We start from the raw sequence: 25,678 nt of genomic DNA, 5'->3' as shown, positions 1-25,678 counted from the left end.
CTTTAAACTGTAGCACATCTAGGTTATTTTAAACGCTGATCTTTTAATAACGACGCTTGAATGTCTTTTTGTCGCCATCTTGTGTTTGATGAAAGTACACGGGTCAGGAAAAGTTGACGTTTCCTATTGGTGTAAACGCTGGAGTCTTTGAAAAGCAGCCACCTGATTGGTCAGTTTATCTACGAGACGATTTGTCGTCTATCTTGCAGATGGCGGAGCCGGACAGCGGGCGCTGCTACTAGCTAATACTCGTTTTATTTGTTAATGAGAACTATTGAAGTCTGTCGTTTTTAAATAGCAATTGAGTCAAACTGCCTTTATAATATGTCGAGTTTTAATATGATATTGTAAAACTATTTAAAGCGCGTATTTTGCACCATATTTATTTTGCAGCAAGAAGCCCGGTTAGCATCTTTGTTTTAGTAGTTTAGGCCTACTGTGCCAGTGTCGATTTTAACAATAGCCACCGTACACTCCCCTCTACAGCTTGTTTTGATATATTCACAGGAGTGTTTTTAGAGCAAATTATTTAAGAACATGGGAGATACACACATGTGGCCACTTTTTAGCAACTGAGATGTTTGTTATGCCGACAGACATTTGATTTCACCGGGACTGAAGACATTTTACGAGCTGCATCATAACAATTAAGATCACAAAGGAAGATGTCCAACGGCGCAGCAGGAAGCGGGGCTCTGGCTTGGATGGTGAGTTTAAATTGGCATACAACTAGTTAACTAACTTATACTTTCACTGCTCACATTGTGCTTTTATACAACCTATAAAGTTAATACGTTTAACTTGGCACAGTCAACCGGGTTGCTACAAGCTCTGGGATTTAAATCTACTAGCATAGTGCCTGTTTCTCAGTCAGCGATGTTAGAGACCACTCAGCTGTGGCTGATGGTGAGCGGGTTTGTTTTGATTCTACAGATATTTGAGGTAACGACCGACTTACGACGTCCTGTCTCGGGATGAACTAGACTTCTGCTCAACAGCAGCCATAATTGCAGCCCCTAAAGACAATAGTTTATTGTGAGCCTGCAAAATAAAGTTGGGGATGAACATGGCTACAGAGCCAAAGTTGTCAGGTTCAGTAGTAACTGAGCATTGTTACAGAGCCGAACTGTTTATTACGTATTAATTACAATTCAAGAACGCGTTGACTCATAAAACAACAACGGGTGCTATCTTGGACACAAGTTAGTAGATCCCTCTGAATTGACTCAAAGGCTTTGCAAAATTTTTACTAGCTTCATAAGTTAGTACTTCGCAGAGCACATTTGTTTTTATAGTATTAAACTGTTCTGCTTTTTCAATATTAAATGTCATTCTGCCTCTTGCTATAAACCTCCAGATAAGATCTTCTGGAGGAGCTTTTAGTTCAGAATGATGCCGTTTGTTTGCTCATATTATGAAGGTTGTAATCTATGTCTGCTCCCGCAAATGACATAATGTGAACTAAAAGAAACCCCTCCTAATGAAAGTCCTGATCATTAATCCTGATAGAATTAGTATTAAAATAAGATAATGTCTCCAGACAACCATTAACCCCTGATTACTTGAAAGGATTCTCAGAGTTTGGAGGTTTTGTTTAGAGTTAATTGATATGTAGCTTAATGTCAGCTTTAAATAAACGATTTGTGCTGCCACCACACATCTAGGAGATCCGCTGTTTGAATCCTGCAAGTTGTGGCCTTAACTTGTGGAGTTTGCATATTCTCCCCATGCCTGTGTGGGAAAAGTATGTTAGGTCACTTGGTGGCTCTAAAAAGTTCCCTGTGGGTCTGAATGGTTGTCTGTACCTGTATGTCTCTGTCAGCCCTGTGATAGACTGGCGACCTGTTCAGGGTGTAACCACCTCACTTCTACCTCCTTCCCAGTAGATGTTGGAATAGGCTCCAGCACCCCTGAAACCCTTGACAGGATATGCAGTTTAGATAACAGATGAATGGATTAACAAACTGAAAAACCCCTGCCTTCAATTTACATTTTGGCCAATGTTTTGTCTCTGACATTCTGTCAAAAAAATAACAAAGCACACAAATGACTGGCATACTCTTAGTGGTGGACAGCACTGATAATCTGCTTGCTCAAAAGCACAGTATAGCTATTTTCTTGCACAACCTAGGGTTTAAACAAAGTTATAAATGGGGGTCTCACTTGGTAGAGTGGCTGCCTACCGACCATAGGGTCGGGGTGAACCCCCAACAGGCATTCCCATCCCCAGCCGGGCAGTGCCAGTCCCAAGGCAGGTAGAAATTGAGGAGGGTTGTGTCAGGAAGGGCATATGGCATAAAAATTGTGCCAAATCAACATGCGGACAAATCATCCACTGTGGCCATCCTGAACTCACAGGATAAGCCGAAAGGACAAACAAAAAAATTTGGCTAATAATAACGGCACCAATTCTGTCAAACAGGAGGCTACGAATGGCAGAGGTGATACTGGCAAGATGGAAGGAACCAAAAAGGACAAGGCAGGGTCCAAATTGTCTGTGGAGCGAGTGTATCAAAAGAAAACCCAGCTAGAGCACATTCTTCTCCGTCCAGATACATACATTGGCACTGTGGAGCCCATCACCCAGGTGAGTTCTCAGCAAACAATCTTTCACTGCTAAATCAACCAGACCTTTGAGACATACATGTAATTCAGTTTTACATTTGTCTGCAAGACAAAGAGAAAATTCTGGCACTGTGCCTACTGAGGATCCTGAAACATTTAGTAATATTTTCTGCATGGTTGGGTGTTATCTCCCACTACTGTTGTTGGCACAGTGTTATTAAAAACACATTGAAATCACAGCTGTGTGTTAGCGTTAAATAAGTTGTTAAACTACATGTCCATGTATGAACTAAAGCCCCTTTGTCATATGCGCTGGAATTCTGACATTCTCCTGAGTTTGTCCAGAGGGGATGTATATAAGAACGCAAATATCCGAGTAAAACACTCTTGACATTATCCAGACTTGACCTTGGCTATAACATAACACCAGTATATGAACACAAAGCATCCAAAATGTTGTGAAATCCATCCGTGTGATTTTATTTATTTATTTTTTAAACACATAACCGACTATGAAATGGTTTACAGATGTATTAACAATTGGGCTGATATGACTGTTAATTTAATCAGTGCTGGTATACTCTAAGTCTACAGTAAATGGGTTAGATGTAGAATTATTATTTAAAGAGACAATGAAATCAACTTTATTGCCCCAAGACACTAGTGTTGGTAATTTGTGAGGCTGTTAACTGTAAAGGAAGGTTTTAGTTATTGATATTATGTTATTACACTGAAGCAACACCTGGCTATGAAAATCAGAATAATGCACAAAATAATATCTGTCTGCCAGGCTGTGTGTCTGAAATGTGAGGACTGTGTAGGGGATCACAATATAATCACTATAATAAAATTCTAAATTTATTCAAATGATCTCTCTAACAAACATATGTGAGAACAGTTACATGGGCAATCACAGAAGTCACAGTCTGAAAAGAACAGAAATACATTCCAACTAATAGAGGAGATGACAGGACACCCTTATGGGTCAACACTCAGCTTAAAGTCTAAACCGGATCGGTAGCTGTATTTGCCAGGGCAAATACAGACCAGCTGGATCATTTTACCACAGTTTTCCACTGCAAAATTCAGCTCTTTAAAAATTAAATGCAAGAAATATGCTAGAAATGGGGGGCTGGTGGCTCATTGGTTAGAGCGTGCTGTTGGGCTGCAGAAGGGTTTGGAATCGAATCCCGCCCCACCAGGTGCAGGCCCACACAGCCACCAAGGGATACCTTGGTGCCGGTCGTGAGCCTGGATAAAAAAAAGAAACAGGAGGGTTGCAACAGGAAGGGCATTCGGAGTAAACACACATGCCAAATCAACATGCAGAACAAGTTCCACTGTGATGACCCCTGAAAGGGACAAGCCATTGATCTAAAGAAATATGCTGGCAATTCTAATACCTGAAATCTCATCAGGGAGCTCTAGCAAACCAAACTTTCAAAAATCCAAATAGAAAGTAAAGGAAAAGGTTTTTTTTTTTTTACACACAATATTAATTTGGTTAGAAATATTGCAATAACAATGTGTAGTAACCCCAAGCATGGATACAGCCCAAAACAGTAAGGTCATTTAATAAAAGAAAATCTAGTTATTTTCTACCATCCCTGTCTTCTACCTTCTCAAATCATACTTTTAGGGTAACAATTGAAAGCCACATTTGGGTGTAATCAGTAATCCTATTTTACTTTAACATTCCATGGTGACCTTCAGTTAACTTCCAGTTTTGCACCAGATGCTAATAAGCTGAAACATAACTGACAGCCCAAAATAGCCTGGCTATTTGCTTACACATGCTCATGCTGTTGTGAATTGCAACACAGTATTTTTTATGTATTAATCTTTGTTTAATGTGCGTGTTTTTTGTTTTTTGATAAACCTTTTCAGCAAATGTGGGTTTTTGATGAAGACATTGGGATGAACCAGAGGGAAATCACCTATGTTCCCGGACTCTACAAAATCTTTGATGAAATTCTTGGTAAGAAAGTGCACACTGTTAATCTTTCTATGGCACTCAGATATGCACAATTATTCTAACGCATCAATTGTCATATGCGGCCATCCTTCTATACCTGGAATATTGAAGTCTTATTGTCAGGATGAAATTGTCAGCAATATGTACTGCATCACAGTCTGCTTCTGCATCCTCTCAGCAGCACTGATCTGGGACTGTATGTGGGGATTAAGTTTCTCTCTGTTGGCTTTTGAATAGAGACATCTGTGAAAATGTTGACTGAGAAATCACTCTAATGTTTGTGGCAGCTTAAAGCCTGTGCCGCATAATTTATTTTCCTTGGTAAAGAAACATACTCAGTCAGGTTTCCCTGCATCAGTAAAGGTTAATAATGCAGTTGTGCACACTGTTCCATATTAGATTTAATAACTCAGTAAAATTTGAGAGCAATGCAGAGCTTGATGCTTCTGCTAGTAAAGATCATCTGTGTAATCAGTGTTTAAACGATGCTGCTCAACACTGCTCGCCCCATGGGAGGGATGTTGATTGCTTCTATCTCTGCACATGTAGCCCTCTTAGCCTCTGTGTTCATAAAGTTGTTTTATTAATGTGACCGTTCTATTGACTTAATATTATCATTGTGCCCATGTAATTATATCAGAGCCACATAGTTATTTGTTAGGCCAAGTGTGAAATAATACATTTTCCATATTTGGTCACTAAACAGAACCAAGTGGGCCCATCATTTGTATTCAGGTACCAAAATGAACCAGATATGAACATTTTCTTGTTTATTTTCATTATATTAGTCAGCTGTTTTTTAATTAAATATACTGCTGTAATACTAAAATGGATCTTAATTCAGCTGTATCTGAAGCATGAATCTTTTTGATTGCTTTATCAGCCATTGATAAAGACTGTGAAATGCAAACGACCCTGGGCTCTAAAATTCTCATCCTGTTTTCTGTCATACACTAAATAACTTGTCAACTGATAAACATTTTACCTTATGCTTTATAGCAACTGCTTTGATAATTTTTTATGTACAACTTTTTTCCCCTTACCAGTCAATGCTGCAGACAACAAACAAAGGGACAAGAACATGACTGCCATTAAGATCACCATTGATCCGTGAGTAGAGTTCTATACCGAGTACTAAAAAGAGTAGGCTATATTTATTTCTGCCAAGATGCTGCATAACCTCTACATGGTTGACTAATTAAATGTTTTGTTAACTCATGACCAACCTTTCAACTATGTTTAATTAGAATTTGACGATTTTTTTAAGCTCATCTCAACCTTAAAAACTAGCAATCTTGTTTTTTTCTCAGATTTTTAGCATTTTAAATCACCTCAAGCCTGCTTGAAAAAGTTCTGGTTTAGGGAGAGGAAGCCACTGTTGCAGTCTGGAAGGACTGAAACAGTGGAAAGAGACAGGTGTGCTTACCTGGCTTAATGTAGAACAAGGGTTGAGCTTCACAGAGAAGAGCTTGGTAGACCAGGACTTCATCTCCATCTCACATACTCATCACATGTGAGTGAAAATGTCCTGGAGAAAGAAAATTCCTGAAAAGAGTGAAAACCCTGAAAACAACTCAGATTTAATTTTGTTACATTATTATTTTTTGAATCCCAAACTATTTGATTAGACAAGTCAAGGCTTTGAATCTGACTAGCTATTTGATTAATATCATAAAAAGTATCAAGTTTTAATAACCGATCCTGCAAGTGAATCTGTTTTAGATTGTCTGTGTTCAACCTCCTCTCCCCTGTCTTCACTAGTGAGTCCAACACCATCTCCATCTGGAACAATGGTAAAGGAATACCTGTAGTGGAGCACAAGGATGAGAAGATGTACGTCCCAGCTCTCATTTTTGGTCACCTGCTCACCTCCAGCAACTATGATGATGATGAGAAAAAGGTTACAGGTGAGAAGAGCCCTCTTACCTTTTTATTAGTGTTACTTAAAGGAGTTCTGAAAGATCGCTGTTAAAATACAACTCATTGGTAATTATTTTTCAAAGTGCATGCCAAATATTACCTGAAAATAATAGTTTATACATAAATGGTAAATGTGCACTCCAGTGCATTGAGGACTGCTCCTAAAAACTGCTCCGCCTTTCCCCTGAACGTGTCCCCTGATTCAATACAAAAGGGACTTTCTACGCAATTTCTCTACATGCTGATTTACAGAGGGTCTTAACTTGCAAGTTACATTTTAAAGGTTCAATGAGTCCACAACAACTCAAAGAAGACTGGGATCCCCTGTGCTTTTTATGCTTCAGGCCTTTTTTCCTACTTTTTACTTTTAGGAAGGCATAATTTCTATATACAACAGCTGTTTAAATGTGTTTACAAGCTGTTACAAACTTTTTATTGATGCAATTATTCATCTGGCTGACTGTGTCACAGTTAGCTTTCTGCTATAATTTTCCAGACCCCTGTAATGGACAAGGGAAAATTTTATTCTGATGATGGAGACACTGAATGCACTTCAGGGTCAGTGTGGCCTGGATAGAATGTTGCTCATGTAGCTCCTAACTGCTGCTTATGTCTCACTTTTAGTGTAAATTCCCAATAAAATCAGCACTGATCTTTGTTTGGCTTCAGGAGGAAGAAATGGCTATGGTGCTAAACTCTGCAATATCTTCAGCACTAAGTTTACAGTGGAAACAGCCTGCAAGGAGTACAGGCACAGCTTCAAACAGGTGAGGATGACTCACCACAGAGGACAATCAGTGGTTTTGATAGGCTGATAATGCCATCACCAAAAAATGTCTGGATTGTTCTGTAAATACTGCAGATTTCCTGTAATATCTGTCCAACACATAGTTGTGTCCACAGTCTGTAGAATGTGCTAATGTGTTCATCACCTCCAATTGACCCATAGTCCCCAAAAGGTAAGGGCCTTGCTGTGTTGGCATGGCACATATTAAAGTCAAATTTTCACATGTATTTTTTTTTGGGGGGGGGGGGTTAATTCTTATAATACTGAGCACCCTTTGAGGTTTGTATGGCCACAGCTGTTAAGTCACAGGGTGTTTCTTATCACAACAATTAAGGCTAAATGAACATGATAGAGTAAGAGGGTTGGAATTTGAGTAGATAACGTTTAAAACATTACATAAATGCTTTTACTCCCAGTGACTATTTAGCCAGCAGCAAGTTTGTGTGTCCATCTGTCCTTTTCCTCAGACCTGGCAGAACAACATGACCAAGACATCTGAGCCCAAGATCAAGTTCTTTGATGGGGACGATTTTACTTGTGTGACATTCCAGCCAGATCTGGCCAAGTTCAAGATGGAAAAACTGGAAAAGGACATTGTGGCGCTTCTTACCCGCAGAGCATATGATGTAGCTGGCTCCTGCAAAGGTGTTAAAGTTACACTGAATGGGAAAAAATTACCGGTACGTCTCAGTCCAGTTACACTTTTTTTGTATGTAGTATTAATAATAATAAATCTATTAGTTGTAGTAGTAGTAGTAGTAAAAGTAGTTAAAGATGGGACAGTTTAAGTACTGTTGATGAGAATAGGGTTTAGGATTTTAAAGTGACTTTGATGTTGCTGAAACCCCCACGTGAACGCAAAAACATATACTGAACCAAAACTAAGATGCCAGAACCTTGATAATTTTATGAACGATTCTCCTCCTTGTAGTCGTACTAGTAATTGTAGCTGTAGCAGTAGTTAGTGGATTTGCGGTATAACAGGCCTCATAACAGTTACCATGTTTTGTTTTGAAATTATTTTATGCAGTTAAATATTATTTGCTGAACTTAATATGCACCTGTCCTGTTACTAAAGGTCAATGGGTTCCGCAGCTATGTGGATCTGTATGTGAAGGACAAGCTGGATGAGACAGGTGTTCCCTTGAAGGTGGTGAATGAAACTGTGAATGATCGGTGGGAGGTTTGCCTTACCATGAGTGAGAAAGGATTTCAACAGATCAGCTTTGTTAACAGCATTGCCACTACCAAGGTACTTAAAACTCAACAGTGATAGGCCATGTCTAAAAAACAGTAGAAGCAGAATAAAAGTGTGTCTCTAACAGTAGTCTGTGCATTTTTAGGGTGGCAGACACATTGACTATGTGGTGGACCAGATAGTGGCCAAACTTATTGAAGTGGTGAAAAAGAAGAATAAGGCAGGAGTGTCGGTCAAACCCTTCCAGGTGGCTTATATTATGAGAGCAGCATATCTAATTTGTAGTGAATGCAGTTGTTAAAAAAAAAACTAATTGACATTCACCTCATGTGTGCCTCAGGTGAAAAACCACGTCTGGGTGTTTGTGAACGCATTGATTGAGAATCCCACCTTTGATTCCCAGACCAAGGAGAACATGACACTCCAGACCAAAAGCTTTGGGTCCAAGTGCCTTTTGTCAGAAAAGTTCGTGAGGGCTGTAAGGATATTTTTCATTCGTTTTCAGTCCCTCACACTGTATTGTGTTTTCATTTATCTAATAGTTTGGGTCAGTCCAGAAAAGATTATGCCTCTTTGTCAATCACAGGCAACCAACTGTGGCATTGTGGAGAGTATACTCAACTGGGTGAAGTTCAAAGCTCAGACACAACTGAATAAAAAGTGTTCATCAGTGAAGCACAGCAAGATTAAAGGCATCCCCAAGCTAGATGATGCAAATGATGCTGGTATGTTAAGCTTTTGTTATTTACTGATGTATAGAACCTGAATGTTCAGCACCAACAACAACAGCTGTGGTTGGTGCTTCCTAAACTAAATCAGAAATGTTGATCTGCAGCAGTGAAGGAAGAGTACTTTATGAAGTGTTACTCATAAGGCATGACTGGCTTTTATAAATGCATTGTTTGTAGATTATGAGTAGTACTTTATTACTCTGGAACATTAAATAGACCATAAAATCTCAACTGATAGTCAGCCTTTATTTACCTCAACTGGAGATGGAAACGGGCAGTTTCAATGTTTGCTAGTGTTTTGTTTTTGTTTTTTAAATCATATTTTATTGGGACACATTTTTTTGCTGTCAATGCAAATCTTTTTTCATCTTAACATGTTGCCATGATAAATTCAGGATGTGCATTATCAAAACAGCAATTTCATCAATAGTCGGTATCATCATACCCACTACTCAGAAATACTGTTCTATCTTTGTTCTTATTTGATATTGGAATTGTTAGTCTTATGAGAGGAACATTTATAAAAAGTAAATGTGTCTTTATAAAAAGTCCATGTGTCATTGAGGTGTAGCTGTACTGTGACAAAATAAAGACGGACTGCTGCAGGAAGTTGGACATTAATAATCTTTTTTTATGATATGACAAAAAGTGTGAGGAGGTGAAGGGGGCAACAATCACTGAGATATTGGGGTAGAGTATATTCAAGCTACAGTAGGTGATTTTTTTTCTCTCAGCTGTAAGAACAGAGGAGGACACTGACACAGAACTGAGGAAAGACCCTAAGGTAGCACCAGGATGGAGAAAAGTTTTCTACTTCCCTTTGTAACTGTTGACATGTAGAAACCGCTGTAACCATATATATCAGTTACATAAGCTGGTGTGATAATGATAGTGATGTTGTGAACAGAATAAATACAAGATACAAGAGGTCTGGAACACTCCTGAATTTTGCTCACGCCTAAGTGAATATCCAAAGTAAAAGTTTTCACAAATTCTCTTAAATTGCTTATATATGCCATTACCGAAGGAATCTGTTCGTAAAACTGGTTCTTGCATGACGTTATAATATACATACTTATGTTGTATTAGCTCAGAGCAATAACTCATTTGAGATGACATGGAGACTATAAGGCTACACAATAAATAAAACAGTAATAAATTACTTGTTATTAATTTTTTACATGTCTGTATCTTAGGTGGCAAACATTCCTCTGAATGCACCCTCATCCTCACTGAGGGAGACTCAGCCAAGTCTTTGGCTGTGTCTGGACTGGGAGTCATCGGGCGTGATCGGTATGGAGTATTCCCACTCAGAGGGAAGATCTTAAATGTGCGAGAGGCAACCCATAAGCAGGTAGGGACATTTTTCCTACACAAAATCTGTGACATAAATTTGACAGGATTAGTCATTAGAGGGGATTACAAAATTTAAGAAGGAGTTATCTGACAGATTTACCTAAACCCTTTAACTTCATTCTAACTTTATTCAAAGGGCTGCAGCCTTTAACACTAAATGACCTGTAAGATCATTGAATAAAAATAAAAGTTTCACCAGCATCCCCACAACAGACTTTAGTCAGTCCAGGCAAACTTTATGGAGTTACTGACACTGGTAAAAATGCTTCCATTAAAATGCTCATTGTGTTGATTATGTCTGAAGCTTGTTTAGTTAGAACCCTGTTTGTCCCATATTTTAGCAGCACAGGTATCATGATGATTTGTTTTATGGTCAAGGTTTATGAGGTGACTTTTCACTTTTCATCAAGATCATTGTGACCAAAAATGCACAGCTAAAGTAAATTGAACAAAAGTTTTTTAAATGTTTAAGTCCTAAAGGTTCATATTATAACAAAATAAGTTTTTGTTTGCTGTATTTAGCCATCCTCTTCCTACTAGTCATTAAGAGATCCCTACCAATTTCAGTTGCATGGAATTGACAGAATTCTATAATCGATTTATGTAAAAGTGCATTTGAACTGTGTCTGACATTAATATGAGGCTTCTGCAGTCTGAGTTAGACAAACAAAGTGAAAGTTAGTCTTTGTAATACAAGTTTGATTTGAGTTGCTATCCCTCCATTGCTCCTCAACAAGGAAAAGCTATGAGAAAAACAAAAATAGGGAATTATGCACTCAAAACTCATGAATTTTATGTTACATTTTATGTTCTTAAATTTTTCACCATTTTAAAGGTAATTTTATGAACACTAGGGCAGAATTGTTTATCTTCCATGACTACATTCACTTGATCAAAACATGTTTAAATATTAGATATTATTATATTATTTATTAGAAATGTAAGAGTACAAAGTACAAAGCAGTATTTCCATCTTTTATACTTTTTAGAACATTATGTCAATTCACTCCCAAGAAAGAAAGTATTTAAACTTACAGTGGTCTGAAGGGGAAGCCTGGTCCTTTCCTTTATTTGGACCTCAATCAGTTTACAATCACGTCACACTGAAAAATATATGCTTGTCAATCTATCAATATCTATTGGAAGACAAATAGTTTTCGTACATTCAAATCCAGCACGTGTATCCCTTATCATTGCTGGTTTGCCCTAACTCCTGACAGTTCTGACCTTTTTTAGGGTTTATAATAAGCACTTGTTCATAATCACCAAAGTCTGTATGGAAAAACAAGGAGCACCTTTTGATGACAAAAACACCTTAACAACTGTTACGCAAGGGGTTGGAAATAATCTGGTTAAGAGTTTCTTTTGCGGGTGCCGAGAACACTACATCTAGTCAAATCTAACTAGAGACTTAGTACAGTGCCTGCTGCTTTATGTTTGGGGGGCCAATAACTAATTAATGGTAATAGACGTAAATCGTGGGTTGAAGATGTTTTTCAGCTTTAAGATGTAATGCTTTTTCAGTTTTATTTCTAAACTACTCATGTTTTAACATCACATAGTGACAGTAACAGCCTAGGTAACAGCACTGTAATTTCAAGAAAAAACACTAATACAACCACTGAGAAAATCAAGAGAGCTGGAAATAAGGCCAGGACTAATAGAAGAAGAAGAAATCCCTTAACAAGGAAAAATACGAGTGTAAAGGTCTGTGGTCAAAGTAGCCATAATTAAATCTTTTTAGGGAAAGTATAGATAAGTCAAAAATGTATACAGCTTGTTATCTTAAGGTTAGTTACGATTATCAATCCATTATCTGTACCTGCTTATTATGTTTAGGGTCACGGCGAGGCTAGAGGCTATCTTAGCTGTCATAGGATAAGAAGCAGGTCTGCAAAGGTCGGCAGTCTATCTTGGGGCCAAGACAAAGAGACATACACAGAAAGACAGACAACCATTTACACTTACATTCACACCTAGGGGCAATTAAGAGTCAAATCCAAAACCTAATTTACCCCAGAATTTACTCCACCATCTCTGTAAATATAAGTCCTAGTACAGCGAGTGACAGCTTTTTAAAACACAAAGTGTTCAAAGATTAGTGGATGTATGAAAATTCAGTTCAATTCAATTCAACTTTATTTATATAGCGCCAATTCACAACAAAGCCTTCAAGGCACTTTATAGAATAAAGTCAAGACTATAAAGACGTTTAGAGAGAACCCATCAAATCCCCCTTGAGCAAGCCCTAGGCAACAGTGGAGAGGAAAAACTCCCTTTAACGGAAGAAACCTCCAGCAGAACCAGGCTCAGGGTGGGCAGCCATCTGCCTTGACCGGTTGGTGTGAGTGGAAAGTGGGGAGAAAAAAGAAAATGCTTTTCCTCACCCTACAACATACAGCAAGCACAGTAAAAAATACTCTATTTTGGTTGTAAACAATTCTATCAGATGAAATCTTTGCACCTGCAAGTGCAAGAGTTGTGTCAGACAATCCAACAAAAACAAGAGTCCTACCATCTCCCTTGTGCTGTTATTTATTTAGTTACTTACAATATTTTCTTTTCAGTTGAATTATATTGATTTTAAACTGGTTGATTTTAAAAATCCACTGGTAAGAATGCAAGAATTTGCGTGATGTTTCTGAAGTCAATAAGTAATCATGAACATTAAGGAAAGGAATTGTGATTATGATTCTTGCCATAATCAAACAGCCCTAGCAAGAATGAAAGAGAGAAAGTGGTATTCATATGGTATGAATAGTAATTTACTCAAACTTGAAATTAAATATTCTAATTTTGAATTTTTGATTTTTGATTGTCATGAGCTGTAAGCCGTAAATAATAATATGAATTATAAGAATGAAAAAATTTAATGAATCTAGAATAAGAGTTGTACTTTTTAAAACAATTAGAATTAGCCTGTCTGTCACTTAATATTCCCTTTTTTTTGACAGATCATGGAAAACGCTGAGATCAACAACATCATTAAAATTGTTGGCCTTCAGTACAAGAAGAGTTATGATGACCCAGAATCACTGAGGAGCCTGCGGTACGGCAGGATCATGATTATGACTGATCAGGTAACTTGCCTCATGGACACTTTCTTACAGCTTTGGTATCGGATGTCAATAGCAAGTAACAGCTAATACATCTGTTGCATAGTTGTAACATTTCTTCTTATGTCCTAGGATCAAGATGGTTCCCACATCAAAGGTCTCCTTATCAACTTCTTTCACCACAACTGGCCCTCTCTACTTAAACACACATTTCTGGAGCAGTTCATCACCCCCATTGTTAAAGTAAGTGAGTCATCTACACATATTATACATTATAATTTTTATTCGTCTGTTAAGAAGTAGCATTCAGCTGCAAAATATACAGTTGATAATCTATGATTTGATATATTGTTCAGTGAATTGTTTGGCATCAACGAGTCCACAAATGTCAAGTATGAGTATGACATAACTTGGAACTATTTGACTCTGCACAATCATTTTTTAGTTTCTGTTTGCGTCACAGCTTAATTTGCATAAAATATCTGGCTAAAGCAAGAATCATAAATCTGGAGCTTAGCTGCCATAATTTGTTATCTGCAGGCGACCAAAAACAAGCAGGAGTTGTCCTTCTACAGCATTCCAGAGTTTGATGAGTGGAAAAAAAGGACAGAGAACTATAAAACCTGGCATATAAAGTACTACAAAGGTTTGCTACTTTAATGTTTAACTACATCAATGGAAAATAAAAGTTCTTATACACACAATAATTAGCTATTGGTTTTTTTTTTTTAAAGATTCAGTTAGTATAGTTAAATTTCTGTTCCAGGTTTGGGTACAAGTACAAGTAAAGAGGCAAAGGAGTACTTTGCTGACATGGAGAGACATCGTATCACATTCAGATACAGTGGGGCAGAGGACGATGCTGCCATCACATTGGTGAGTTTGAATTCTACACTTCCATACTGTTTTGTAAGGCAGGAAAATTTAGAAAACACATTTTACAATATTTATCACAGTCCAAACTTTTAATTAAATACAGCATAGCAAGTTAAAATTTACTACCCCCTTTAGAATCAGAATAAAAAAACAATCAGAATTATAATCAGAAATATTGGCAAGCAAAATTAAGAACACGTAACAGTACTATGAATTTGTCTTGGTGTCAGGTGCAAACACATAATCTAAAATATGAAGTACAAAAACTTCAACAAATATGAAGTAGGTACACAAAGATAGAATAAAATACAATACAAAGAAAATAAGAGGCTCCTTGTTAAATCTGTCTTTTTCTCTACTTCTGGAACAGCTTCTTTAGCTGTTTTAGCTGTGAACCAGGGTTTGTCATTGTTATAACTCACCATGGTGCATGATGGAATGATGCTGTCCACACAGAAGTTAATGTAGGACGTCACAGTGTCCGTGTACTCATCCAGACTGTTAGTGACAGACCTAAAAACATCCCAATACTAGACAATACTATCCTATTAAAGGATAAGGGGTCTAAAGGTGGCCCCTGAATGTACCTTGTTTAAGGATATAGTTTTACTAGAAAAGAGTCAAGACCTAAACCATCATCAATAGCTAATAGAATAGCCAAAACAGTGATCTGACATAAGGGTTACAATGGTGTTTGAAGTTAAGTCTTATTTTGATAAGATTAGAAGTAGCAGAAATGTATGGGTCTTGTCTTTTATCCAGTAGCCAGGTAAAGGTTCAAACAATGCTATAGTAAATGTCCAAGACTAGGGACTAGTCAGAATCTGTCCTTAATCTGGTCCAGATTAGGGACAGGGGAAATGTATGTCCATGGGAAAACAGACTTCACTTCCCCCATAATCTCTGAATGTTAGGATCTAACGCTAACAGTAAATTAGAGAGAATTAGCTTCTTGTTCTTGTTCAAAATTGAGAAACACAAACTGTTCAAAAGTGATTGAACACAGTTAACTGTGACTAAATAAACTAAAATATTCAGCAAATTCAATCAGAATTGTGCTTGTTTTTTTGCAGGCCTTCAGTAAGAAAAAGACAGATGACAGGAAAGAATGGTTAACAAATTTCATGGAAGACCGACGTCAGAGGAGGATGCACGGCCTGCCAGAGGTTTGTGGCTTTGCTCCCACTTGTGTGGAGGCAGTGGTGAGAGGAAGAAGGATAGATAAAGATTTGTTTGTTAAGTGCTGCTCCAGTGTGAGGATTCTTTGGATAAGTGGTGTTATATAATTTGTGTTGTTCCTCAGATACAGGAAAAGACCAATCATTCATTGTTGACCGTTTGTACTTTTTGTATGTTTATGCCTATGTAAATAATATTGATAAAGCTTTATTTCACTACAATTATTTTTGATTTAAATTGCTTTTTAGCAATACCTGTATGGAACTCAGGCCAGACATCTCTCCTACAATGATTTCATCAACAAAGAGCTTATTCTGTTTTCCAACTCTGACAACGAAAGATCTATCCCATCGTTGGTTGATGGTTTGTATAAACGTCATATCTCTGTGTATTGGTTGACGTTTGTCTTTTTTCTTTTTTGTCATTTCTAAACCCATTAGGAAATAATGTTTTTTTAATGTATCCAATCTAATATTTACTATACAATTTAGCTTTATTTAGCCCTTCCGAAACAACCTCACCACTGAGGATTGTGTGTGTGTGTGTGCGGGTGGATGTGCGGATGCATGTGCGGGTGGGTGGGCGGTTTGGTTGGTTGGTTTTTTCTAGGCTTAAAACCAGGTCAGAGGAAGGTGCTGTTCACCTGCATGAAGAGGAACGACAAGAGGGAAGTGAAGGTAGCGCAGCTGGCTGGTTCAGTGGCAGAGATGTCTGCCTATCATCATGGAGAGGTACAGTCATCACTATGTCCTCTAGACATCTCTATTTGTTTATATTGTCGTCCTGACAGCTGAATTAATGGCAGTCTGTAGTTGACAAACAATTTTAAAAAATAGGATTCAGATTACATTTTGTTTTGTTTTTGTTGTCATTGTCATTTTTTCATTTAGTAACAACCCACTTTTTATTTGCCAATGCAGCAAGCTCTTATGATGACTATAGTGAACCTGGCTCAGAATTTTGTGGGCAGCAACAACGTGAACATCCTGCAGCCACTGGGTCAGTTTGGTACTCGCATAAACGGAGGCAAAGATGCTGCCAGCCCTCGTTATATCTTCACTATGCTCAGGTAAAGCAATATTTAACTTAACAGTTGCATTCCTTTATTTATGTAATGTTCAGGTTATTGTTGTGGATTTTGGGGAACTGTATAACCATGCATTAAATCTGAGCTCAATAGTTTCAGTATTTCAGAATTATTCACATACTTTGAAAACATTTGAAAAACTTGTTGGTTAATCTCATAAATATGTTGTGTTAATTTTATAGTCCTCTGGCCAAGCTGCTGTTCCCAGCGGTGGATTCAAATCTTCTAAAGTTCCTTTATGATGATAACCAGAAGGTGGAACCTGAGTGGTACATTCCCATCATTCCAATGGTGCTAGTCAACGGTGCAGAGGGCATTGGGACAGGCTGGGCATGTAAGATTCCAAACTACAGCCCACGAGAGATTGTTAACAACATCAACCGCTTGCTCAACCACCAAGATCCTCTGCCAATGGTAAATAGTCTGTCGTAGAGCAGAAACAACATCCTTTCATCTATATCAGTTTGTCTTCCTGTTTGTTCCACTGCAAGCAGCTTGGTTAATAGTGGCAACTGTAGCACAGGAGGTAGCGTGGTCATCCACCAATTCCACAGTCGTTGGTTCAATCCCCGGCTCCTCCGGTCACATGTCAAAGTGTCTTGTGATTGTGAGTGCGAATGGGTGATTGAGAAGCAGTGTAAAATGATTTGAGAACCAATAGATAGAAAAGCAGAACATTTAACTTTGGTCCAGCTGATGTTGGCAAGATGACCTATTTATGGTGACAAAATAGAAAGTCTGTTGCAGGGTTTGAAATTTAGTACCCATCACAATAATTTTTGTGAAGTGGCAGCATAAATTGGCTCTACCTACCCACCACAGTGGCAGTTATATAAAATATAACTGTATAATATATAAAAGCAGCATATTTCAACAAATAATGTATTTATAACAGAGTGATTTAAAATTCCACAATTCCACAATGCAGATACTTGGACACTATAACAAGGGCCAACTGGTGGTACAATAGCAATGCTTTTTTTAAAAATGACCTCAGCTCAAGGTGGGCTTTGGTTGCATTTTTCCTTTCCTTTTTTCTTTTCAGCAATAGTTGCTCCAGTTGTTGCCATATTTGTATTGGCTGAAGAATGCGGAAGAAGTTCCTGTCTCACTAGATTTGTTTAACTGCAATATACTGATGAGGATTTTACTGTTCAACAACTCATTCTAAGAGCAAAACAGTTTAGTGCTTGTACTATACTTGGAATAGGCGAGTACTAAAATGTAAGTACTTGTAGTTGGTCTGGGAAAAAGTGGTAACAGGACATCCCTATAGAGAATTCTTATTCCTTCCCCCCTCCTTGTTGGTCTTGCGCATGGTCAAAATGCCTTCCAAGAATTGTTTATTGAAGTGTGAGTGCAAGCAGGAGACTAAATCTTAGCATTTATACTTTGCTTAAAATGCAATATTAAACATTTTCAGTGTTTGTCTCTTTGTGGTGTTTGTCTCAAATCAGCTTCCCAGCTACAAAAACTTCAAAGGAGTGATCCATGAACTGGGTCCAAATCAGTACCTGGTCAGTGGAGAGGTGTTGGTCATAGACAGAAACACCATTGAGATCACGGAGCTTCCTGTCCGGACATGGACACAGGTAAACTTTCATCTCTTGTAATTCGTTACATCAAATTTCTTTACAGAACACAGAGGATGACTTAAATTGCTGGTTATGTATTTGCCACACTTTGAATAACCTTCCCTTTTGTATGCAGGCCTATAAGGAGTCAGTGCTAGAGCCCATGCTGCAGGGCAGTGACAAAACACCAGCTCTCATCAACGATTATAAGGAATACCACACAGACACCACAGTCAAGTTTGTGGTTCGGATGTCTGAGGAGAAACTGGCCCAAGCCGAGGCAGCTGGCCTCCACAAAGTCTTCAAACTGCAGTCCAGCCTCACTTGCAACTCCATGGTAGACTGTGATACCACTTCAACATAAGCCAGTCATTTCAGGGTTTTATTGGTTGTTTACTTGTTTTGTCTGTTTTTAAATATGTATATGCTTTTAAACTGCTTCCCCTAAGGTGCTCTTTGACCACATGGGTTGTCTGAAGAGGTATGATTCAGTCCAAGACATCCTCAGGGAGTTCTTTGAACTCCGCCTGCACTACTACAAACTGAGGAAGGACTGGTTACTGGGCAGCCTTGGAGCAGAGGCCTCAAAACTCTCCAATCAGGCCCGCTTTGTGCTAGAGAAGATCGAAGGCAAAATTTCTATCGGTAAGAATGCAAAAGAGTAATTAAAAATAAAAGTTTTTAAGTGTTTATTTGAATATTTTTTGTTCTAATACATATTTATCATCCTAACAGAGAACAAATCCAAGCGGGAACTGGTCCGCATGCTGGTCCAGAAAGGATATGAGTCTGATCCAGTAGCTGCCTGGACTAAAGCTCAGGAAAAGGTACTGTTCCAATACTTAGGTGACAACAATTAGTTTTATAGTAGGAACAAATACTTATATATTGCATTAAACAGGCTAATTAGTAATTAGCCTTAGTAATCAGAATATTAGTAATTGCATTACTAATTCAAGCTGACTGTGGCACAGGAAGGTAGAGCGGTTGTCCACCAATCTCGCAGTTGTTGGTTCAATCCCCGGCTCCTCTGGTCACATGTAGAAGTGTCCTTCAGCGAGACACTGAACCCCAACTTAGTTGCTCCTGCTGAGTGGCCAGCTGCATAGCAGCTCCCCCATCTGTGTATGTGTGTATGTGTAATTGTGAGTGTGAATGGGTGAATGAGAAGCGGTGTAGTGCTTTGAGTGCTATATAAGTGAAGACCATTTAGACCATTTACCATTACTAATCTTCTAAAACTATAAGAAACACAAGAGGGAGGCACTATTTCACCATTTATAGAACTGTTTGTTTCAGTATGTCAGTGCATACACATGAATCATGACAGTATGTGGAGGAAACAGCAGCTATAAGAGTCTGTTGTATGATGTTTTATGTTTGTCTCTGCCAGGCCCTGGAGGAAGATTACCGTGATGGAAATGAGAGCGACAGCTCTGTGGACTCCGGGTCCTCGTCAGGGCCAAACTTTAACTATATCCTCAACATGCCTCTGTGGTGCCTGACTAAAGAGAAGGTGGAGGAACTCCTCAAACAAAGGGACCATAAGGTATTATTATTCAATCTTTTAAAAAGAAATTCATGACATAATTTTTATTTTTATCTTGCTAGATACTAGTCATTGGCACTCGCTGATTATTGTAGTGACTTGTATTGTTTATGAGGCGTAATCAAAATGGGTGTTAACTGTTGTACTGGATTATTATGAGTTGAATGTGTGCTGTTTTGCAGAAAGGGGAACTGAATGATCTTCAGAGGAAATCCCCCGAGGACCTGTGGAAAGAAGACTTGGCAGTCTTCATTGAGGAGCTTGATGTAAGTTGTTACAAATGCTAAATCCTACATGACTTGTAATGTCTTCAGGAAAAGATGTACTCAAATGATCATGTAAGTTATTACGGTGGAGGTAAGTCTCTTTGTGCGCTCTGTTTTTTACCTGGCCTTTTTTTTAGTTTATGTTGAAGACTCTATCATTATTTGTATACCGGCTTTTATTTGAGGCTATGCTGATTGTGTAAAGTAAAGTAACTCAAGCTGTGTGTTGTGTGTCAGAATGTGGAGACCCAGGAGCGAGAGGAGCAGAGTTCAGGAAAGGCCATCAAACTAGTGAAGGGTAAAGTGGGAAAACCTAAAGTGAAAAAGATGAACCTGGAGGAGACCATGCCGTCACCATTTGGTCGCAGGGTGGAGCCTCCATCCCAGCCAATCAAATCTGATGCTGCCAAGAAACTGACCAAGAAGAAGAAGGTAACAATTGCTGATATCGCTCTAAAATGTATAATATCAGCATATCAACGCTTGTTTGTAACAGGTTGTGCCTATCTCTCAGCCTGACACAGATCTGGCGCTGAAGTTGGAGTTCGATGATGATGGTGTGGGTGGGGAGTTAGGAACAGGAGAAAATTCTGCAGCCAAACCAAAGGCCCCACGTGTCAAGAAGGAGAAGAAAGAACCTGGTCAGTAACTTAAAGCCGTGGCTGTTACATCAAATGTGGTAATTGATCTAGCTGTTGCTGTTCATATAATGCACTCATGTTTGCCATTCAGTAGATTTTAAGAGGCAATGTGACTAGACTTATATTAGTTAGAGAAATTATTTATACAGACATACTGTGTTTGCTGTGATATGTACAATCTGTTGGTGTGAAAGTAGCTTTCACACCAGGCCATCATTGATGAACTGCAGTGCAGTCGGTAAACTCTAATCCATTATCAAACAAGGAACTCCTCAGCCTGGTAGTCTTGTTTACTGTGTTGCAGGAGCTCCCAGAGTGAGAAAGGCTCCAGGACCCAAAGCTGCCCCTGCTAAAAAGGTGAAAAAGAGAAACCCCTGGTCTGATGATGAGTCAAAGTCAGAGAGTGACCTGGAGAACAGCGAGCCTGTCATCCCCAGAGAGACCAAGTCACAGAGGGCATCAGGTATCAGGCGTCAGCCAGGTTAAAAATTACTATTAATAATCAAGTTTATGATACTCAATTGAAAAGCTAATCTTTTATTTGTTTTTTTAGTTCAAAATGTTGAAGAACTTCTTTGATATGAGCCTCTGACAGTATTACATAGCTAGTTAAAGTGACTGCTGACATGTCATTTTCATTCCACACAGAGCTCTCTGACTTCAAACCACCTGAGGCCAAAAAATAAAACTTATGAACTTATTAGTCTAGGTTACCACAGTGTGTGACTGATTAGTGTGGTCCAATAGAACGGCTGAAACTCCAGTAATGATTGTACAAGGCATCAGCAGTAGAAATGTGGTTAGACACACACTGTTCTTGTCTTTCAGCTTCGAAGCCAAAATACACATTTGACTTCTCAGAGGAAGAGGAGGAAGAGGAAGAGGCAGATGAGGAGGAGAACGAAGATGATGATGTGGTTTCATCTCCTGTCACGTCGATCAAAGATACCTTTGGTTCATCTGAAACGAAGGACAATTACAATGACCATAATGAGGATGACGATGATGATAACGAAGACTCGTACTCTCCTCCCAAACACAAGACCACGTAAGGACAACCTCATGTCAGAGACTCATTTGACAGAAAATGCAAAAATTACATTAGATATACGTGCAGTGTGTTGAAATGGACAGGAAGAATTTAAGTTCTGTGTTAGTCAATGGCCTGTGAAACACTGGCTCAACTCAGATTGTAAAATATTGTGTGCTTCTTTAAAGGTCTGCACCTGTAGCTAAAAAGAAAGAAACAACCACCATCTTCTCATCCAAGTCAGCCTTTTCTGAAAAAAGCAATGACAGCGGTAAGTACATACAAATTCAGTGTAAGTGCTGTCACAGAATTTTAACCAGTTTATTTGATTCAGAATGGAAAGAAAACTCATAACTCAGTTGTTCATAATTGTTACCTTTAACGTAAAAATGTCTCCTTCGACTTACACATGTAAACAGTCCTACCTTAACGTTAAAGGAGCCTTTTGGAAGTTTTGCTTAAGGTTAGTTACTGGACTTTATAGTTATAACCAAAAAACATTGTTTAATACATTTTGGTGTTGTAAGGACATTTTGGCTAGTCAAAGGGCTTCTTTGAGGATCAAAACTGGAATTTGGGGTTAAGGATAAAATTTGGTTTTGGTTAGAGTTAGGGTAGGGGGCTAAGTAATGTATTATGTCAGTTAGTGACATCACATGTATCGTGAGACATAGCTGTGAGTGTGTTTCCACTGACATAATCCAAATAACTAAAGTGTAAAAAGAACCCATGTGGTTGTGTTTTAGATGGGTCCAAGTCCGACAGTGACGGTGACAATGGTCCTGTGTTCTCAACATATTCCAGCAGCTCCGCATTTGACAAAATCTCACCATCAAAGAAAGGTAATGTGTCTGATTGTGCAGCAGAGGGTGCTGCAATGCAACATCATGGCTGCCAAACATTGACAGAAATAAAGGTTTTTAAAAGGGATAACTGGATGTTCATGAATGTAAGGCAGTCGTCCACGGACTGACAGGGTCAGTGGTTCGATCCCCAGTCACGGCTATTTGTCGCAGTGTATCTGGCCAAGACACTGAACCCCTAACAGCCCATTCCCCAACCCAGCTGTGCAGTGCCAGTCCAAGCCCGGTAGAAATTTGGGAGGGTTGCGTCAGGAAGGGCATCCGCCGTAAAAATCCACATGCGGACAATAATCCGCTGGGGAGACGCTGAACTCACATTATAAGCCGAAAGGACAAAAAAAAAGTCCATGAATTCAGTGACACTTTAATGTGCATTTTATACTAACACTGGTTGTCAATATTTAAAGCGGGACGATGATGTACTAAATGGAGGTGATAAAACACTTCCAGCATGACTCACTGTGAGAAAATGCTAAGCATTTATGTCTTTTAAGGGAGCTGTAAGGTTATGTGTAAGCAGTATTTATTGATAAGCTGTTGTTCTGTCATTTACAGGAACTAAGAAACCCTCTGATGCAGCTACCAAACCTAAGAAACCACCAGCACCAAAAGCAAAGAAACCAGATAAATCCATCTGGGACTCTGACTCTGACACTGGATCCAAGAAGCCAACACCAGCACTCAAAGGTACACCACAGATCCCAGTATGTGAGAGACAATGAATCTCAGGCCTTAAGGCTGAGTTTTCCTACTTTTTTTCTCCTGGTAAACTCTGTGTAGGTAAAGGTCGAGGGAGAAAGAGGAAGGACTCTGGTTCTGAAGATGAGTACAACCCAATGAAGAAAATGGCAAAACCTGTGGGCAGACTGAGTACCTCCTTAAAGGTAAAAAACATATTAAGTACTGACTGCACCTAGATATTTGGATTTTATTTTTGTACATATTTTATCCACTTTACATTCACATTAAATACTGTAGCTCTTCAGGCATTACACAGATTTTTCAGAAGTCACCATTACCCAGAAACTACCACAATAGTGTTTATTTAGGATTATCTACATGTGTACACACTGGCCATATTATCATCATTTAGGCATAACCCAACTTGTTTAAACGCATTATTTCCCCTCGTTAAAAAGTGTATGTGTCCAAAAACAGACCTGCAATGTTCCAGTCCTAATGTTTTCCACTTTCAGCTGGTAACCAGGTGTGATTAAAAAAAAAATGCCACTGTCTTTCAGGAATTGCGTCAAAAGTCACATGTGGCTTTGGTTTTAGGTTAGAAGCAGAGAGAAGTTGGGCCAGCTCAGGCTAAAATATTTTATGTGGATCAGTCGTTAAGCTGCTTACTGTCAGGAGGGACTTTAATTCAATTGAATCAATCAATTTCTCAAAAAAAAAGATTCGGAAAATGACGGACTTGATTGGTGGGATTTCCCATATTTCAATATTACTGAAAATAACTGAATTTATTTGTTTTTATATTGTTGTCTTAACCTGCTCAGGCTGACATTACTACAGCTCCATGCTCATGCTGCAAATAATAACCAGATGACATTGCTCTTGTAACTCCAGAGAATTCCTGATGCTGCCCTTAGGTGACAGCACTGAAAGTAGTAATCGCTATTCATTTATCTATCTATCTATTTATTTAGTTATTTTTCATTCAAAAACAACAATTTGAATATATGAAATTAATTTGATATATTCCCCAGCCTTACATTCAACATGAAATAAAATTGAAAATTCACTGCACACTAAAATACCATGCAGGACTTTTTAAAGCTCAAATTTATGTATGTGTAGATGTTCTGGGCAAAATGTTTTTGACAGTTCTACGGACGTCATCAGTCTATAAACAGACCTCTGTCTGGTGTCCGCATTCCCACAACATACAGTTTGCAGCCACCCAACACTCATATTACAGTGCAGTGTCAAATTAACATTTATATTGTACTGAATTAATGTAAAAAATATATTTTTACTTGCAGCAGTGCACTTTGGAAAAAATTTTATTATCCCTTCGTTCTTAGCAAATGCCTATATAGGAAGCTCCAGAGGCAGAAAAGACTCAATGGTCTTGGCTTTTCAGCTGCACTGGGTTGATGAAATGAACCAGGAATTAATATTTGCAGACACGTTTTTGTAGGTGTCTATTTGTGAATTGCTCCCACTGGTGTAGTAGTGTCATTAGCTCAGCTGTTGTTTCTGTACTTAAATGTTTTATGTAAGCGGCACTCAAAAATTATTAGTAAATAAGTGAATTCACCCTGCAGGTAACTCTAACTTCATGAAAACTAGTAAGAAGTGCATATGGCTGATAACTAGCTATTGGTGAAAAATTCTTAGACATCCATTGATTATACAAAGACTTAATCATGTTTGTTCTTGGCTTGAAAGCGTTTTGTTACTCATTCAGTAGTGAAATGTCATTTCATTTAGACTGAAGCAGCTGCTTAGATGAGTAGTGAAATGCTTGTGACCAAGAAGTAAAATAACAATCTAAATAGTAACTAAAATCCATTTTTTTATAACCTTCCTGTGCAGAAGCCTCAGAAAAATACCTCTGATGATGAGGATGACGACAGCAACAATGTGATGCACACTTCATCCCGAGACCGGCCGGGTCGGGCAAAGAAGGAAGTCAAGTACTTCCACGAGTCAGATAATGAGGAAGACGACGATGATGACGACATGTTCGATTAAAGCAACCTTAGGTCTCATTCAAACACCCTCTGCTTGTATGGAAGTTTCCTCCTCCTCCTGTGTTCCCACAGACTTTTGTACATTGTTTTATTTTATTTTCATTAATGGTGATGTTCAATGATTTTTTAATGTGTAGGTGTTTTCACACTTTTTATTATACATATACAGGTTTCTTTTTTTATGCTCATTGAAATGTTCTGTATTTGTCCCAAGCGGCTTTTAGAAGTTTAGAATGCTGTGCTTTAGAACATTTTAATTGTTAAAAATACTATGTAACTTTTTGAACATGAAGTTGAAAGTAAACAATGAAATGTCAGTG

The 25,678-nt window shown here is 38.4% G+C and overlaps 1 protein-coding gene across 3 annotated transcripts; it reads left to right on the top strand.

Annotated features, from left to right (window-relative positions):
- The first annotated feature begins 224 nt into the window (after positions 1 to 224).
- Positions 225 to 25,675, top strand: top2b (DNA topoisomerase II beta). 3 transcript variants are annotated; one of them, XM_067509041.1, is made up of 37 exons: positions 225 to 404; positions 597 to 707; positions 2,423 to 2,587; positions 4,453 to 4,543; positions 5,587 to 5,650; positions 6,302 to 6,447; positions 7,130 to 7,227; positions 7,715 to 7,927; positions 8,326 to 8,499; positions 8,591 to 8,692; positions 8,786 to 8,923; positions 9,032 to 9,170; positions 10,373 to 10,530; positions 13,487 to 13,612; positions 13,721 to 13,831; positions 14,129 to 14,234; positions 14,355 to 14,464; positions 15,538 to 15,630; positions 15,892 to 16,006; positions 16,253 to 16,374; positions 16,564 to 16,712; positions 16,913 to 17,144; positions 18,188 to 18,322; positions 18,441 to 18,641; positions 18,754 to 18,949; positions 19,040 to 19,131; positions 19,698 to 19,853; positions 20,036 to 20,119; positions 20,357 to 20,551; positions 20,634 to 20,760; positions 21,065 to 21,241; positions 21,589 to 21,808; positions 21,979 to 22,061; positions 22,537 to 22,632; positions 23,209 to 23,340; positions 23,434 to 23,537; positions 25,201 to 25,675. In XM_067509041.1, the coding sequence occupies exons 2-37, from the start codon at positions 666 to 668 to the stop codon at positions 25,357 to 25,359; spliced, it is 4,851 nt and encodes a 1,616-aa protein (XP_067365142.1). In that variant the 5' UTR covers positions 225 to 404; positions 597 to 665; the 3' UTR covers positions 25,360 to 25,675. The 3 variants fall into 3 exon arrangements, with proteins under 3 accessions (XP_067365142.1, XP_067365134.1, XP_067365151.1); XM_067509033.1 differs by having other exon boundaries at positions 225 to 707; XM_067509050.1 differs by having other exon boundaries at positions 226 to 707; positions 21,065 to 21,223.
- The last annotated feature ends 3 nt before the right edge of the window (positions 25,676 to 25,678 follow it).

Source organism: Channa argus, chromosome 1, assembly GCF_033026475.1.
Source record: "Channa argus isolate prfri chromosome 1, Channa argus male v1.0, whole genome shotgun sequence".
Lineage (NCBI taxonomy): Eukaryota > Metazoa > Chordata > Actinopteri > Anabantiformes > Channidae > Channa > Channa argus.
Note: the sequence above shows the minus strand (reverse complement) of the source record. Positions and strands in the feature narration are given on the sequence as shown.

What these genes read in the sequence shown, in the direction of transcription:
- top2b (XM_067509041.1), top strand. Translation starts at nt 666, where the DNA reads ATGTCCAACGGCGCAGCAGGAAGCGGGGCTCTGGCTTGGATG. An exon ending in AGATGATGCAAATGATGCTG is followed by an intron (nt 9,171 to 10,372) that starts GTATGTTAAGCT and finishes TCTGTATCTTAG; the next exon opens with GTGGCAAACATTCCTCTGAA. An exon ending in CTGTCCGGACATGGACACAG is followed by an intron (nt 18,323 to 18,440) that starts GTAAACTTTCAT and finishes TTTTGTATGCAG; the next exon opens with GCCTATAAGGAGTCAGTGCT.